Source organism: Neolamprologus multifasciatus, chromosome 15 (assembly GCF_963576455.1).
Source record: "Neolamprologus multifasciatus chromosome 15, fNeoMul1.2, whole genome shotgun sequence".
In the NCBI taxonomy this organism is placed as follows: Eukaryota; Metazoa; Chordata; class Actinopteri; order Cichliformes; family Cichlidae; genus Neolamprologus; species Neolamprologus multifasciatus.
In genome coordinates, this window is record NC_140453.1 from 13,745,452 (window position 1) to 13,758,859 (window position 13,408).

General features: G+C 39.0%; 2 protein-coding genes across 2 annotated transcripts in view; both read left to right on the forward strand.

The window, feature by feature from the left end:
• Positions 1 to 1,757: 1,757 nt before the first annotated feature.
• Positions 1,758 to 11,498, forward strand: LOC146501749 (melanocortin-2 receptor accessory protein 2A-like). Its single transcript, XM_085133141.1, has 4 exons — positions 1,758 to 2,025; positions 2,294 to 2,417; positions 2,906 to 3,005; positions 5,501 to 11,498. Exons 2-4 carry the CDS (start codon positions 2,300 to 2,302, stop codon positions 5,988 to 5,990), a joined length of 708 nt encoding a protein of 235 aa, XP_084989267.1. The 5' UTR covers positions 1,758 to 2,025; positions 2,294 to 2,299; the 3' UTR covers positions 5,991 to 11,498.
• A 741-nt stretch (positions 11,499 to 12,239) lies between these two features.
• The window catches only part of LOC146501750 (uncharacterized), a 28,684-nt gene continuing 27,515 nt past the window's right edge, over positions 12,240 to 13,408 (forward strand). Inside the window, exon 1 of the mRNA XM_085133138.1 lies at positions 12,240 to 12,498. Coding sequence (XP_084989264.1) covers positions 12,496 to 12,498 — 3 coding nt within the window. The 5' untranslated portion in view covers positions 12,240 to 12,495. The remainder of the gene's footprint in view (positions 12,499 to 13,408) is intronic.

The following is a 13,408-nucleotide window of genomic DNA, read 5'->3' on the forward strand; positions in this document are numbered from 1 at the left end:
GTAAATGAGCAAACTATGCACTCAGTTTTGAACCAAACAAAACTGAATGTTTCTTCTTTACTTACCTGTTTTGCACTCTGCACGTATGTCCCTATTACATTAAATCATTAGCAAATGAATTAAACTCTGATCCTCTCCCATGTGTGTCTTGTCTTATCTGCTCTGCTCCCTTAAGTTTCCCCTCACTGTCTGTCATGGCAGATGGCTGCCCCTCCCTGAGCCTGGTTCTGCAAGATGTTTCTTCCCATTAAAAGGGATTTTTTTCCTTTCCCACTGTCGCCAAGTACATGCTCATAGTGTGTCCTCTGATAGTTGCTGATAGTTGGGGTTTCTCTCTAATATTATAGGGTCTTAACCCTACAGTATAAAGTGGTTTGAGGTGAGTGTTATTGTTATTTAGTGCTATATAAATAGAACTGAATTTAACTTTGAATTGAATTAAAAGTGCTGGGTTGTTGGAAATGAGAAAATACTTCAACCCCTGGGCCTGAACTGGCATAATATTTTCAACACTAATGGCACCAAGATTTTAATATATATGCATTTGTGATCATTCTGGTGATTGTAATTTTCATAATGTGAACAATTCATTTTGGTGGACCACGAGGGCACGAAAGCTTACATAAACTGGCTGAAGTGCATCTGCTTAAGAGGTTCTTCATAAATTAAAGTAATGTGGGACTAATGAAGAAGGTTGCCTGATTTATTTAAAGATGAAAAGAAGGATTTACATGAGGTTGCGTTTCAGGGTTTTAATAAACATTTTTTAACTCACTAAGTAACATCCTAACATTTTGAAATTTTCTTTGGTACAATTAGGTTCTGAGTCATTAATCACGGTGGCTCTGTTCACAGTCTTTCAGCAGTTCAACAACCCTTCATTAAACTAAGATGCAAGTCAGAGTGTGTATCCCATCAGTAGTCCCGGTGGGTGGGAGATTAATAAACTTGGCCAACATTTTTCATAAAACTTATCTTGGACTTTATCAATAATGGGTCAAAACAGATAAGAGCCATTTCTGAGTACTAAGACATGATGTTGAAGTACAGGAAAGATACTGGCTGATCAAATTACACAGTCATATATATATATATATATATATATATATATATATATATATATGCAGCATATTTTATCTGTTCTGCCTGTTTTAAACTTTGAAATGAACGCCTTTAATGATTTTCTTTTGAGAAAAATAAATAAATTAAATTCTTGAATAACTTTTAAGACACTGTACTGCAATGTGGGCATGCCAAAGTACATAATTGTGAAGCATATTGAAAATTGGCACTTTGGTATAATTACTGAGCGAAAAGACAAGAACAAATCAGGGAACTGAATAAAATTAATATCTAGCCAGCATAATTAAATTCTACATTGTAATAATAGCTCATTTTAGTTCCTCATGTTTGTGAGCCCACACACTGACCCCTAATGAATCATTCCAGATGAGCATTAACATGTTTTTTGTCCTATTCAAATTTTGTCCTATTCCAAAATGTTATGATGGATCATTATAGTATTACCAGGCTATTTAGCTGCGTTGGGCTTACATTGTAAATCTACTTCGTGCTTTATTCAATTCATAACACCATAAATTATTATTCTCCTCTAAACCATCAATTATACTTTATATAATGACTCTGGTTTGTCACGTTTAGGCTAAGGGAAAGGTGCACCCGTTTTGCAGTAGGCTATCTATCTAAATACACAACTTTGGTTTAAAACAAATACATAAATTAATTCATCCAAACGGTCAATCCTACTGGATTGACGTACACAGAAGAATTTTAGTCGGCAGTTTTGTACGTGTCTTCAGTACATTTAGTCTAACTACTGCAAATGCCTTGGCATGGGTTCGAGGACACGAGCATCTTGCAGTGTAATCTCTTTATCTCCGGGAGTAAATGAGACACCAGTACAGAGAGTGTTGGATAACGGTGATGCGCACTGAGAAGCCCCCCAAAAGGCTGTTGCTTCGCTTACTGGACTCACACGAGGATGGATAGAGTTTTTGCGTAACGGTAACGCGGTGGATTTTTCTACTCTTTTTCCAAATTTTGGTCGCTTTGTAATTACGTTATTAACGGAAATATCGTTCAAGGAGTTGTTCGGGGGATTCCCCAAATGTCCAGCCTTTGAATTTATTTTCAACAACAGTAGAAAGATCTAACATTTCTGGAGATTGCCTGTTTGCAAACGTTTTGGATACTATAGCGTCTCACTCATATGGCGTTCTGACTGGATTGATTTGATTTGCCTTCTACTGTTAAATCACGAAATAAATATTAGGTTGAAATGTCCGACTTCCACAACCGGAGCCAAACAAGCGCACGTCGCAGTGACTACGTGTGGCAGTATGAATATTATGACGACGAAGAGCCCGTGTCGTTCGAGGGACTCAAAGCGCACAGATGTAAGCCAAACACATTACTAAGACGTTTCCCATTGTTTCTGATCTCCTTCTAAATTGTGCAGTGTTTATGTCTATGGCTGTGTTCTGTGTAGCCTATGTGTATGCCTTCCAGCGCACTTTTAATTAAATGATTCATCACCCTTTGGTCCCCCTTACTCCTTGCATTATTGCTTTAGCTGAACGCTGTTTCTCAGCAACATTGTGTAGCGGATTTAGTTCGTGCAGCACCTGTAGTGCCGTTTTATACTCCAGTGGAAGCCTAATAGTCAAGCCAATTAATGAGACCAAATTGTAATGCCAAACAATTCGGTTACTTTAATCAAATGTTAGACGAACGAAATTTCACTCTATACAACACAATTAAGAATTCTGTCCTCAGAGTGAGGCTTCCAGTTGAGAATAAAAGTCACACACAGAAAATGAGAAGAGCAGAGATGAATGTAGTCTTTAATTGTACTAATAAGATTCTTCCTTCTCTGACCTTTCAGACTCCATCGTCATCGGCTTTTGGGTTGGACTTGCTGTGTTCGTGATTTTCATGTTCTTTGTTCTCACTCTGCTCACAAAGACAGGAGCGCCACACCAAGAGTGGGTATAATAGCAGGCTGGAGCCCGTATTTCTTTCCACTTTCACATTTCCCCCTACAAGGACATTTAAAGCACCGTGGAGAGCTCAAGGAAATAAGCACTTAGCACTTCTCATCTAGGTGGCTTTCTAAGAGTGAGCTGATGAGTTTCAGCGATGCTATTCTGACAGTAGACTGTGCAAAAGTCTTGAGCCACCCCCACATTATTTATAAGTTTTCTAGAAAAACTGGAAATAGTGTATTCATTTTTGAAACATGTGCGAAATAAATACAGTTTGTAATGCAGAAACAGTGTCTGTACAATTCTAATGAGCTCGAAAGTCATTTTTTTGGTATGTTCACCTTAATTCTTCACCACAGCCTGAACTCTCTTAAGCAAGCTTTGTGGTAATTTATTTAAGCAGTCTGCAGGAATAGCTCTCTGGGCTCCTTGAAGGGCATCCCAAAGCCTTTCTTTGGATGCTGGGTGCCTTTTGTGCCATTCTTTCTCAAGATGATCCTACACTGTTTTAATAACATTGAAGTCCGGCAGTCCATAAGACTTGTTGCCATTTATTTTCAGCCCAGTTCATGTGTAATTTGGAATACTTTAGCATTTCCTCCTTGTTTCCCAATGAAAGGGTGGCTTCTTGACAGCCACCCTTCCACATAGATCATGTCAAATGAGGCTTCAGTTAATAGCAAATGGATCAGGCTAGATGTATCACTCGGCCCATCTCAGTTCTTTGCCAGATTTCTTTCCTATTTTCTAAGACTATGACCATCAGATAGTGTTCATCTGCTGTAAATTGTTTTTTAGGCTTCCCACTTCTTCTTTTGTCCTCCACTTGTCCAGTTTCTTCTCCATGTTTTAGGGTCACACTGCAAACCATGCCAAGACATGCCTAGTTTTCTGCTAACAGCTCATTTGGATTTACCTTATTGGTGAAAATGCCTTTATCTTTGGCATTTTTGAAAATGTAACTAAAGAAATGGGAACAAATTTTGTGTGTTTGTGACAGGCTGCTAATAACAATTTGTCTAAAGCAGGGGTGTCAAACTCACATACACAGTGGGCCAAAATTCAAAACTGGATCAAAGTCCAGTTAACGTTAATATTCATTGGAAAAAAATCTTCCTCCAAATATAACTAGGAATCTTTTCTTATGGACTCAAACAAGTTTTGCTGAAAAACTGAATATGGAACAAGCAAAACTTAATACTAAACAATATATATAACTTATATAAACGTATATATAACTTAATATTGCACACATGCCTTCTGAATTAAATTTTATCATTTTATCATTTATCAGATTTTCATCATATTCTCCCACCTGTCCAGAAAGCTCCTGTTTTCTGCCTTTCTTTTTTCCATTTTGGGATAGGTAGCATGGCAGTATTTGCATGGTTGCTATGACTATGGTCAACAGAGGAGAGGGTGCTAATGGGTCCTGTTAGCAGTACATGCACTGAAAATGACTGGGAAAACAGCTAATATCCAAAGAAATTAAAAGGTGCTCTCGAGCTATAGCGCTCCAGGCTTTCTGAATCAAAGACCTTCAGAAAGCCCAGAGAGCTATAGCTTAAGAGCACTTTAGAAAAATTACAAGAAGGTCTGTTTCCTTCAAAGCAAAATATAAAGAAATGAGAGATGGCTGGGCATTTTGCACAGTACTGTATGTTGTAAGACATTGTAATATAATTATGTCATGCTGAATACATATATAGATGAGTGATGAATAAAAAAAGCTCAACATACATAAACTTAAAGCGATTGGCCACCATCAATTCATCGCTCATTGACAATGATTCCTCTAGTTTTGAGAATGCTGCTGCAGGGATGGCCCACAACGGATCATTCATCAGTGATGGTGGTGGAGTGTTTTGTTATACACCTTGGTCCAAAATCTCCAAAACATGTTTAACTACTTTACAATGTGATGACTGCAAAAACCGTAGCACATTATTCACATCACTTTCATACTCATCCGTGACCTCTTGTGTCGTTTCGGTGGGAACAGTTAGCCTTAAGAAAAATACAGAATGAATACAAACCATTATGTGAATAAGTCTAGGGTTCATGTTTTGCCTGTAATTTTTCAACTGCCTCTTTACTGATTTTGTATTGTGCTTTTTACAAAAGATATTTGAACTGGCGTTGAGCTTCGTATTGTCAAAGGCACATTTTCCATTTCAAAATAATAACCAGAACTGGAAATTGGTGAGAAGTCACTTATATAATGTCAGACTGAATACAGCTCTGTGGTTAAACCAAGGCGGAGTAAGTAGTTACCCCTGCTCGACCCCGTTCCTTTTTCAGCTTGGGTGATTTTAAGAATCCATTTCCAGACACAGAAGCAAAAAAGCAAGGGAGAACAAAAAAAATCCTCCTTTATTTTTTCTATTGAACTAATGTTACATTCAGAACAAAAATGACAAAAAAAAAGCGCCTCATATTGTTAAAGCCTTCTCCTGTTGTAATCTCACTCCGGATCTTTCTTTGTTTCTTAACAGTAACCCAGACTCGGCTGAAAAGCGTCATCGACCAGGAAGCTGTCTGGTAGACATTGATGGTCACCAGGATGAAAATGACAAAGCCTTCTCACGTCCGTTGCTAGCAGGATCCCGTTCATATTTTAATTTCTACATCAATGAGGAAGACAAGGGTCACGGGAAGCAAAACGTAGAAGAAAAGAGAGCTGGAAAGCACACCGTGGCCCGAGCCGAGCAGGGAACCTTCAACCGGAACAGAGGCGTCAGCTCCTCTGGGATGGACGAGATGGAAGAAGACATTGAGGAGGCTGGGGTCCACCAACAGCTTACTGGACTAATAGAACAGAGCAAGACAGACAGAGAGTGCACCTTTCTTTCTCACTTCAACATCCCTAACTTTGTCAACTTGGATCACAGTTCAACTCTTGGAGAGGATGATCTGCTATATGAGCCCTCAGTCATACTAGAGCGTCAGTCTAAATGTCACGATGCTCACTTTGACATCCACTAAGGCTCGTCCTGCAGATAAGCATGGTTATAGTGATACCGTAACACCATTTGCTTTTTCAGAGGGTCATTTATGAACTGACAATGAGAAATATACTCATCACTAAGCTTCTGTGTATGAAGTTTTGTTGTTGTTTTTTTTTTACAGCCAACAACCAAGAGGGCACAAAACCTAGCTGACAGCTCAATATTCAGTGCAACTCAAAGTTATAGGATGATAACTCTTCCTGAAGTTGAAATTGCCTCAGAAGAGATACCTGTTATTTTGAGTATAGGCTCTGGAAATGGACGCAGCTGTGCTGTACCTGGATGAGATGACATTTTCACACAGGAACAGATAAAAATGGAAGAGTGCCAGGTTCACAAGGGAGATTTTTTTTGTAGTTCTGTAGAATTCATTATGTTGTTATTGCTGTCTCGTTTTCCTTGTAGAATTTTGAACGCTGGGCATTATCTTTTAAAAACCAAATAAATGCCAGCTAGTCTACCAACAAATTTAAAAACTGTGAATTAATCAAGTTTTGTCCTAAGATTAAGTGTTTAGAAAAGGTGAAGTGTAATTGTGTGTAGCAAACAGTGTAATTAGTAGTACAAAATCAAATATATCAGAATAGGGACTCGCAGGAGAAAATACACAGCGCTTTTGTAGTCGGAAAATCTATTAAACTTACTGAAGGTGAATGTTAACTGTTCTAATAAAACTTAAATGTTTTTGAAATGAACTCGTGTTTGGAGTGGTGCAGTATTTTTCTGAATGTTGTGTTTGGACGGACTCTCGCCTTCATATCTTTCAGGGACTCAAATGTCTACGAGTACAAGAAATGTGACTGCTTTCACCTGCTGTGACAAAGCAAAAGAGGATTATGGCTCTGCATTAACATTTACGTAACGAATACAGAGGATAACTACAGAGCAGTTGGCAGAAACCAGAATCGCCCTAAAAAGTAAAGTTTGATCCGGATCACAGCTGTGAAAAGAAAATCTATACCGTCATTATCCTTGTGTTTGGGGACATTTTAACAGAAGAGCTCATGCATAAAAGCCTAAACGCTGCACCCCTCCTTGTCTTTATTCATGTAGAAATATCTCCCCCGGCTAAATCAAATTAAAATTGTTTTGAACAATATCAGGTGATAATTATGCAAAGGGACATTGCTAGTTATCATTATTACTTAACGGGGATTGCATTACATACATTTGTCTGATGGAAGGATGTGCTGGGAATGCTAGAGAGTTCATCAGCATTAATGCGACACTGACTTCACTGAAGCAGCCTCTTAGGGTTTGACAAACAGCCCATTAATTCTTACCAGTGAAAATTAATGCAAAAATAAAGACCTCTGACCTCGACTGACATTTCTCATATTTCTTGAAAGGCAGGCGGTCGAGACCAGGCTCACAAAATGTGGTTTGTTTGCCCGGAGCTTGTTGCAAGTAAGGCTTGTAACATTCATCCAATATTCTTTTTCTCTGGGCTAAAATCACCAGAGGGAACACTATATTATTTATTTAATTTAAGTGCATTATCACTCCATTTCATAAGAAATCATTAATTATTTTTCCAAATAATAAAACATCAGGGTAGCTTTTATGGGCAATGAATAGTGTTAGTAAGTTAGAAACGTCACGTGGCATCAAACAAGCTTTGACAGATTTTTTTTCATATTCCTCTTTTTTTAAAATTACTAAGTGCAAAATATCACATGTACCAAAAATTTCCTGCATTTTTGCCTCTTTCATTGCACTGACAGCAGTGCATGCCAGGTTTGTTAAGCATTAAAATCAGTAAGCCAAAGTGCTGTTCAGTAGATATTACGAACTCTTTTAGGGAGTTTGCAGCTCAATCAGGAGGCAGTAAACTCTATAATTAGGAGCAGCTGAGGTCAGACAGTCAATAACTGTGTAGGTAGAAAGCATGTTCATATGGGTTATGTAATGCAAACTTCAAACTAAGTTAACCTTAACAGGACCTTTTCCTTGCTTTTCCTTAATTTATTTCATCCCTATACAACAGTGGACATTCTTATCCAGCAGAGTTGCACGTATTCTCTGTGAACCAGAAGCTCGGGCTTCACACTGGTTTTGCAACACCCTTTTTTATTTCTAGTGGTTTTTCCTACTCATGGATCCTCATCACAGAAAGCAAATATCCCTGACACTGCGATCTCAGGCACACAGTTCCGTTGGAGTGCAGAGACAGCAAATCAGAAGAAACTTGGCTCCAAGGACGTGGGAACGAGGGGGTTAATTTTTCAGAGAGTGAAGAATGAACTCAATATATGCTTTATAAAAACACTATATTGTATTGTGAAAACATCTGTGGCACTTCAGAAATGATATATTCATTGTTTTCATCTCAGTAAACATTTTTGAATGGCAAGACTTCAAGCTTAAAATCCCGTAGATATAATTGCTGATACGAGAAAATGGCTTGGCAGTAACAGACAGAGCAGCAGTGAATCAGCGTGTTTTTTATCTTATAACTGAGGGGGTGATCAGTCCGCTGAGCATCCACTAGGCACTCTCAAAGACAAGAAGGGCAGCAAACTATCTGCCTGCAAAATCAATCATATAGAAAAGCAGTATGCTCATTTTAATCTAACTAATTGCATATATACTTAAAGAGTATGCATGTGAAACCCCTCTAGCTCGCAGTAATTTCATATGATCTGCTACAACCTAAATTATCATACTTGTGTGACTTTAGATGTGTGCAGGATCCACAAGCCTCAGCAGTTAGCCTAGGGCGTGTGTGCAAACTGTATAGACTGTATATCTTTCCTGCAGTCTCTGGGACTCACCCTGCATGGGTGCAGCTCGCATCAACAACCAGTGGATGGAGCAATGGAGTTACATCAAGTCTGAAATCTGTTATTTTTCCTAAGTACCCCCAAGGCGGTCTCTGTAGGCATGCTGGTTGAAAGTTGGCAGTTTGCAATGTCTGCTCAGCAATGAGTAGCAACGGAGGAATGGCAGGGAGGGACAGGCATGGCTGAAGAAAAGCAAACATTGCTGCGTTTTATTGACACAGAAATTTCTCTGGATTTGGTGGGTGTTGAAAAGAAGTGCCAGTCAAATGCTAATTATACATTTGCGTGCGCAAAAACAAGACGTGCGACATATCTTGTGTTACAAAGAGCCAATGAGTAAGGGCAAAGTTTTACAGTCTCTCTTTCACTCTCTGCAATGCAAGGAATGGTTGAGCAGCATTTAGAAAATTCTGGTTAAACCCCATAATTACTATTCCTGAGAAGACCCATCAGAATTAATTGTGTTTCTTTAGCCTACTGTGTGTTTTTAAATAAGCCTCTTATTGTTTGCCAAATATACATTAGAGTTGAGGTGTGTGTCATCTTGATCCCTGAAGTCACTCTAAACAGTTATTCTACATTTAGAAGCCACAAAAAGAAACCAACAAATTGAGACATGAGACATGGGAATGAGTGTAAGAACTGAGTCTTCCATGGTTACATCGAATCTAATACTTTTTCCTAAACGAAGACTGTCAGCTTGGCTCCAGAAGCTTGACAATTCAAATTCTTTTCCAAAGGAAATGTGGGTGGATACAAAGAATGAGTAACTCTTTCTTTTCCCTCAACAAAGCAGCTTTATGCACGTGCCTGCAGTGGAGCTGCTCACTCCAACAAAAGGGGGCTGTTTGTAGCAAGCGGCTGCTAGGTAAACATGTCTGCAACTGTATGACACAAAGGGCAGGACTGAAACAATTCTTGACGCACACTGTAAATCTGCTCATTGCTGTTCCTCTGTCTGAAAATGCATAGAATGTCTTGTTAGACCACATAATACTTCTAGCCAAATTGCCAAGTAAAACAGAATGTGTGACTCACCAGGAAAATTCAATCATCCCACCAAGCATTTGTATTGTCACTTTATAACAAGCTCTTAAACTAATCCTCGCAATATGGGTCAATTAGAGGAGTCAGCACTACAAAAGAGACATTGAACGGTGGTTTTCTTTTTCTCTTTTTTTGTCATAGCTTCTAAAAGGTTTTCTATTTTTTTCCATGTGTTATTTGTTTAATCAGCTCCAAACTGGAAAAACTGGACCTGCACTCCCTTTAGCGTAAATTTTGCTGAATGGACTTTTTTTCATATTTTGATGCTGAATTGCATAGACAAATGTAGTTTAGTTACCCATCCTCATCCCAATCCTAGTTTGATAAGAAGAGATCACTTGTAAGAATTTGAACATGATTTATTGAGACAGAGAAATTGATGTATTTGTTGATTAGACCCACCATGGCAGAAAGAAATCCCAGCGGTGATAGGAATTAGGATAGGACCCCCTGGAGTCTAGATACTGGTGTTGGTAAAGGTGAAGACTAAGGCTCGAGTGAGGGTCTGACTAAGGTGTCCGTGAGGTGGAGATGGGGAGGAGGTGGTTTGCACATATGAGAGAGAATGACAGAGAGCACAGATTTAAACTACACAAAGTGGAGGATGATTGGCCCAAAGGAGGTGAGCAAGAAAATGATTGGACGAGAATAATAATGACAGTATTGAGATCGACAGGGTGGGAAAGCAGCAGTGATGTAGAGAACAGAAAGGCAGACTAGCACCCGGGAAAGCAGGTAGATGAGTGATTCCTCATTGAATTTATGCTTAAGCTTCATATAAAGTACAATTTATATTTAAAGACTCAAAGAGTATACACATATTTTAAATAATCTTAGAATTTTGCACAAATTATAATCAGAAAATACTGATTTAAACATGTTTTTAAAACATATAGAATGTTAAAACTTATGCTAATGTTTAATTAGATACAAGTTCAAACTTGCAAAAACATTGGAACAGGGGTAGCAAATGACTGGAAAGGATCCATAATTTTAAAAACACACATACACACACAAACACACACACAGAGAAACTGCAAATTTCTTCATCTACCGTAATTTCAAAATATTCAATAGGCCACAGAATTCCTGGGACTCTGCCAAAAACCTTATTTGGATGGTCATCTGCCAGTCCTCAAGCAGCACTCCCAGCACTGTTAATCACTGCATGGATTCAGGATCACTGCATTCAGAAATGTGACTTTAAACATTTAAAATGGAAAGAAAAAAACAAACATAAACAAGATTCAGAAATGCTGCCACATTTATTGGTTCCAAGCTTATTTGAGGGGGACTGAGGCAAAGTGGAAAACAGGTTTGTAGTCTAACAAATCAAAATTTTAAATTCTCTATAGAACAGATGGATGTCTTCTAGAATCCAGGCTAAAAAGGAGAGAGACTATCCAGCTTGTTATCAGAGGAGTGAGTACAAAAAAACAGCATCTGTAGAGTACGGGGGTTCATTAGTACACTGCACACTGTTCACTGACTTGCACATCTGTGAAGGAGTAGCATAAAGCTGCCAGCCACACAGCATTTTCTCAGGGTAGGCCTTCATTATTTGTGCAAGGCAATGCCAAACCACATTCTGCATGTATTACAACATGCAGAATGTCGATCCATAGTAAGAGGGTTCAGAGACTAAGGTGATGTGCCCAGACCTGCTACATTGTATAGTAACAAACTGGAATTTGCAAATTCCAAAACTGTTAAGCAGGTTTCAGCTAAGCATGTGAAAGACCACAGTTTGTCTCACTGCATTCTATTACATTTAAAGTTTCAACTTTTTATTCTTTCTTTTTTCTCTAGCTATTGAATTATAATGCACTGGTAAATCATTTACATTGGGCAAGTTCCCCTATTTGTTTTGTTATTGGTAAAAGGAACAAGTAACAAGTTGAGGCTAGGTGTAAATTTTTTATAGGCTGTAGAATGAGGCAGGTTTCAGTTTCTGTGGCCCATGAATAAGTCATGGGAAACAGACAACCCAAGAGGAGGAATGCATTTGCATGTATTTATTAATGCCATGCATGCCTTTTGATGTGTTGTGTGTGTACACAGAGCTTGTTATGTGTAGATAAAAGGGTCCGGCATGCAAGGACTAGCACTGGTTTTAAAGCTAGGGTCTACAGTAACACAAAGGTTCTGCAAAAGAAAGGGAAAAGAATAAGGTAGTGCAAACCACCTAGTGGATGTGAACATGCTGGTATTTCCTAAAGCAGACAAAAACCCACAGACTGGGTCTTTTAGAGGAGCCTATCTCACAGCATGCACCCTGATACACAGCCGTTACACAACGCAGTGACATAGTTGTTGTGGCATGGTGCTCAAAGCCTCGGGTGTTACCTAGCTGGGGCAGATTCCAGCTGCGTCCTTCCCCTTCTTGCCATGGGAAAAAAATAACACTTCAAAAGTTGCAGACTCAATTGCATATAACTGGCGTACTGCAAAAGTTAGCCTTGAAATTCTTTTCTGTTAAGCTTGCACTGAATATTTATTAGTTAGTCCGCTGCAGAGTGGCATGTCTGAGGAGGTTAGAGTTACCTGAGAGAAGCGGCACAGCACGCTGAAAGACTTCATTTAAGAGGGCTATTCCAGTGGGCTACCTTTGACCGGTTTGTTCCCCATAGAGCCACGAGAAACACTGTAATCATGGTAAGATCTCGCTCTGTCTGTGACGGCGTGCTTGTAAAGAAATTAAGTTGCGGTTTGTGGGCTTTTCAGTAGAGACGGTTTGAAAGTTTAAGTAACACTCTAAAGCCTCTAGGCCACATTTGCTTTAATCTTATGAACTGTAGTTCTGGTAGATTTAGTTGTGGTAATTAAAAGTAGTGAAAACAACGTTTAAGGTGGTTTAATGATTGCGTGGTGACGGTTGATGCTTTACTTTTCGTGTTTGTCTGACCACCATTGTAAGGGGTATACCCGTTATGATAATACTATAGTAAAAACAAAATGGGACATTAAATGTGAACGCATAAATGAATCCCATGTGCAGTGTTTAAACCAGTGATTCGCGGCCAGTCCCACCCTCCCCCTCTTCAGGCAGGGTGGATTATGTGTGAGCATGAGAAGTGGAGAAAATCGAGCTTTCTTTAAAATTCATCATGCTACAACGTGGCTTCTAGTTGCTCTGCTTTATTATTATTATTTTTAAAAAATCAAAACAATCCTGAGTTACCCAGACAGGAGTGGTTTAATGGTTAAGTTCCTCGACTGAGCAGCATGGAAAGAATGACTTGAACTTCTCGCCAAATAAAAGAAGAGAAATTTGGGGGGGGGGGGGGGGGGGGGAAGAAAAAGAAAAAACGACTTTCAGCAGACTCTGAAACCCACATGAGCGGTGCGTCATTTCCGCTGAAAAACTTTGTTTGGGCATGGCCTCGTGCTGCATTCAGCTGTTAAGCAAAATGTCGGAATTTTGAACGGCACACACGAGCTAATTAATGATTACAGAACAGCTGTCACTTCCTCAAAAGAGAATCTAATTTCAGTCTAAAATGCTCATATCTGTCAAATATAACCTATTTGAAATATAACAGATCTATTTTTGGTCTAGGTGTAA

Coding starts and splice junctions, on each gene's coding strand:
- LOC146501749 (XM_085133141.1), top strand. CDS start 2,300: ATGTCCGACTTCCACAACCGGAGCCAAACAAGCGCACGTCGCAGTGAC. Junction 2,418..2,905: donor GGGACTCAAAGCGCACAGAT/GTAAGCCAAACA, acceptor CTGACCTTTCAG/ACTCCATCGTCATCGGCTTT. Junction 3,006..5,500: donor ACAGGAGCGCCACACCAAGA/GTGGGTATAATA, acceptor GTTTCTTAACAG/TAACCCAGACTCGGCTGAAA.